We start from the raw sequence: 1615 nt of genomic DNA on the forward strand, positions 1-1615 counted from the left end.
ATAACAAAATACATAAAAAAAAAAAATACTAACTAAGCTTCTTTAAGGTGTTCCATAATATAATTTAAGAATTCTTCATCATCCATGAGAGGTATATAATATTTTTGTGGATCAAATTTGACCACTGATGTTTCAAGATTCCACCCAGGAACTAATTTTTTATAATATGGCATTGGTATGTAATCAGTCAAAAACCCTACGTAATCAAATGTATCTTTGATGATGTGATATCTCGCCATGTGGTATCTCAACATATCTGTACACAACTGTAAATTTGCTTGATCGTTGTAAATTTGTTTAAATAACCGTGCTAAATATTTGACAAACTTTTCTGCATACTTCACTGAATATATATTATAATTTGGTTGGAGTTTAATAATTAAGAATTTATAAAGGCGTTTGGTAATCCATGATTCTTTCGTATACAGAGATTTAAACTTTTGTTTCACATTTTCTTCAACTTGTGATTGATCAAATATAATTTCAGAGGGAGATCGTGTTAGTGATGACGTTGACTCAGAGGGTTTTTGTCCACCAAAAACTAAAGTTAAAATTGAAGGACTGCGATTATATGAACGTGTCACAAATGATTTTGATAATGGTCCATCATTATGATCATCAAGTTCAAAAACCCCTGGATGAGTAGATTTTTTATTATTTGTAGACATGATTTTAATTGTATTAATTATATTTTCTGCTATAGATAATTTATTTCTTGTAGGCGTTTGGAATGTATTCATATTTACATTCTGGGTACTTGATATGTTTGTGGATTCGTCAGGTAATGTGGTCCAAAATAATGAATCGTCAGAATTATTATCAAAATTAGATATTTTTTTTGAAGTTCTAGTAATACTAACAGATAAAATATTTTCATTATTACCTGACTTTATTGATTTATTTTTATTAGTACGCAGAGAAGACCTCAGTACTCTAGTTGTAGATGGTCTAGATTTTACCAATAGGCCATCAGTAATATCTTGCATCATTTGTTCATTATCGTAAGATTTGTTTTTTAGTTTGGAAGATGAAGCATACATTGTATTTACATCATTTGCACCATCATCTAGTATTAATCCATTGGTGGATGTTTTTATAGAAATATTTGGTAAAGAATTTGATTGATTTATTGACAATACTTTTTGTTTCAAAGGTCTTGTAGTAGTATTTTTAATCACTGAGCTATCACTATTGGATAATCCATCAATAATAATTGAAGTTAAAGGTTCCACATTATCTGGAATATTGCTTTTTTGTTTTGACGAACGAGTAGACATACTACTAACATTATTAATAACATCTCCAAGTATTAATGTTTTCCCACTAATAATCGATGAAGAATGTTTAGAAGTTGATCTCTTAATTGATAATTCATTTTGTCTTAATGATTCAGTATTGGTATTCAAAGTTATTACATTTTCAATATTTAAAGTGGGACTTGTTGATTGAGTTTTTGGAGATTTATTACTTTCTGATGATCCCATAACAAACAATGGTAAACTGTCATTGTTTGAAATAACACTTGTTGAAAGTTTAGATTGATTTTTTGAAATACTACCTACTGACATTTCTGTAGTGGCATTTAATGATGTTAAACTGTCATCATTATTTGAAA

At 28.5% G+C, this 1615-nt stretch overlaps 1 protein-coding gene across 1 annotated transcript; it reads right to left on the reverse strand.

The window, feature by feature from the left end:
• Window positions 1–10: 10 nt before the first annotated feature.
• LOC111033889 (beclin-1-like protein A) lies at window positions 11–1609 on the reverse strand. The gene has a single exon (XM_022314830.1). It carries the CDS (start codon window positions 1566–1568, stop codon window positions 33–35), a length of 1536 nt encoding a protein of 511 aa, XP_022170522.1. The 5' UTR covers window positions 1569–1609; the 3' UTR covers window positions 11–32.
• Between the last annotated feature and the right edge of the window lie 6 nt (window positions 1610–1615).

The sequence above is a fragment of the Myzus persicae genome, unplaced genomic scaffold (genome assembly GCF_001856785.1).
Source record: "Myzus persicae strain clone G006 unplaced genomic scaffold, MPER_G0061.0, whole genome shotgun sequence".
Classification (NCBI taxonomy): Eukaryota; Metazoa; Arthropoda; class Insecta; order Hemiptera; family Aphididae; genus Myzus; species Myzus persicae.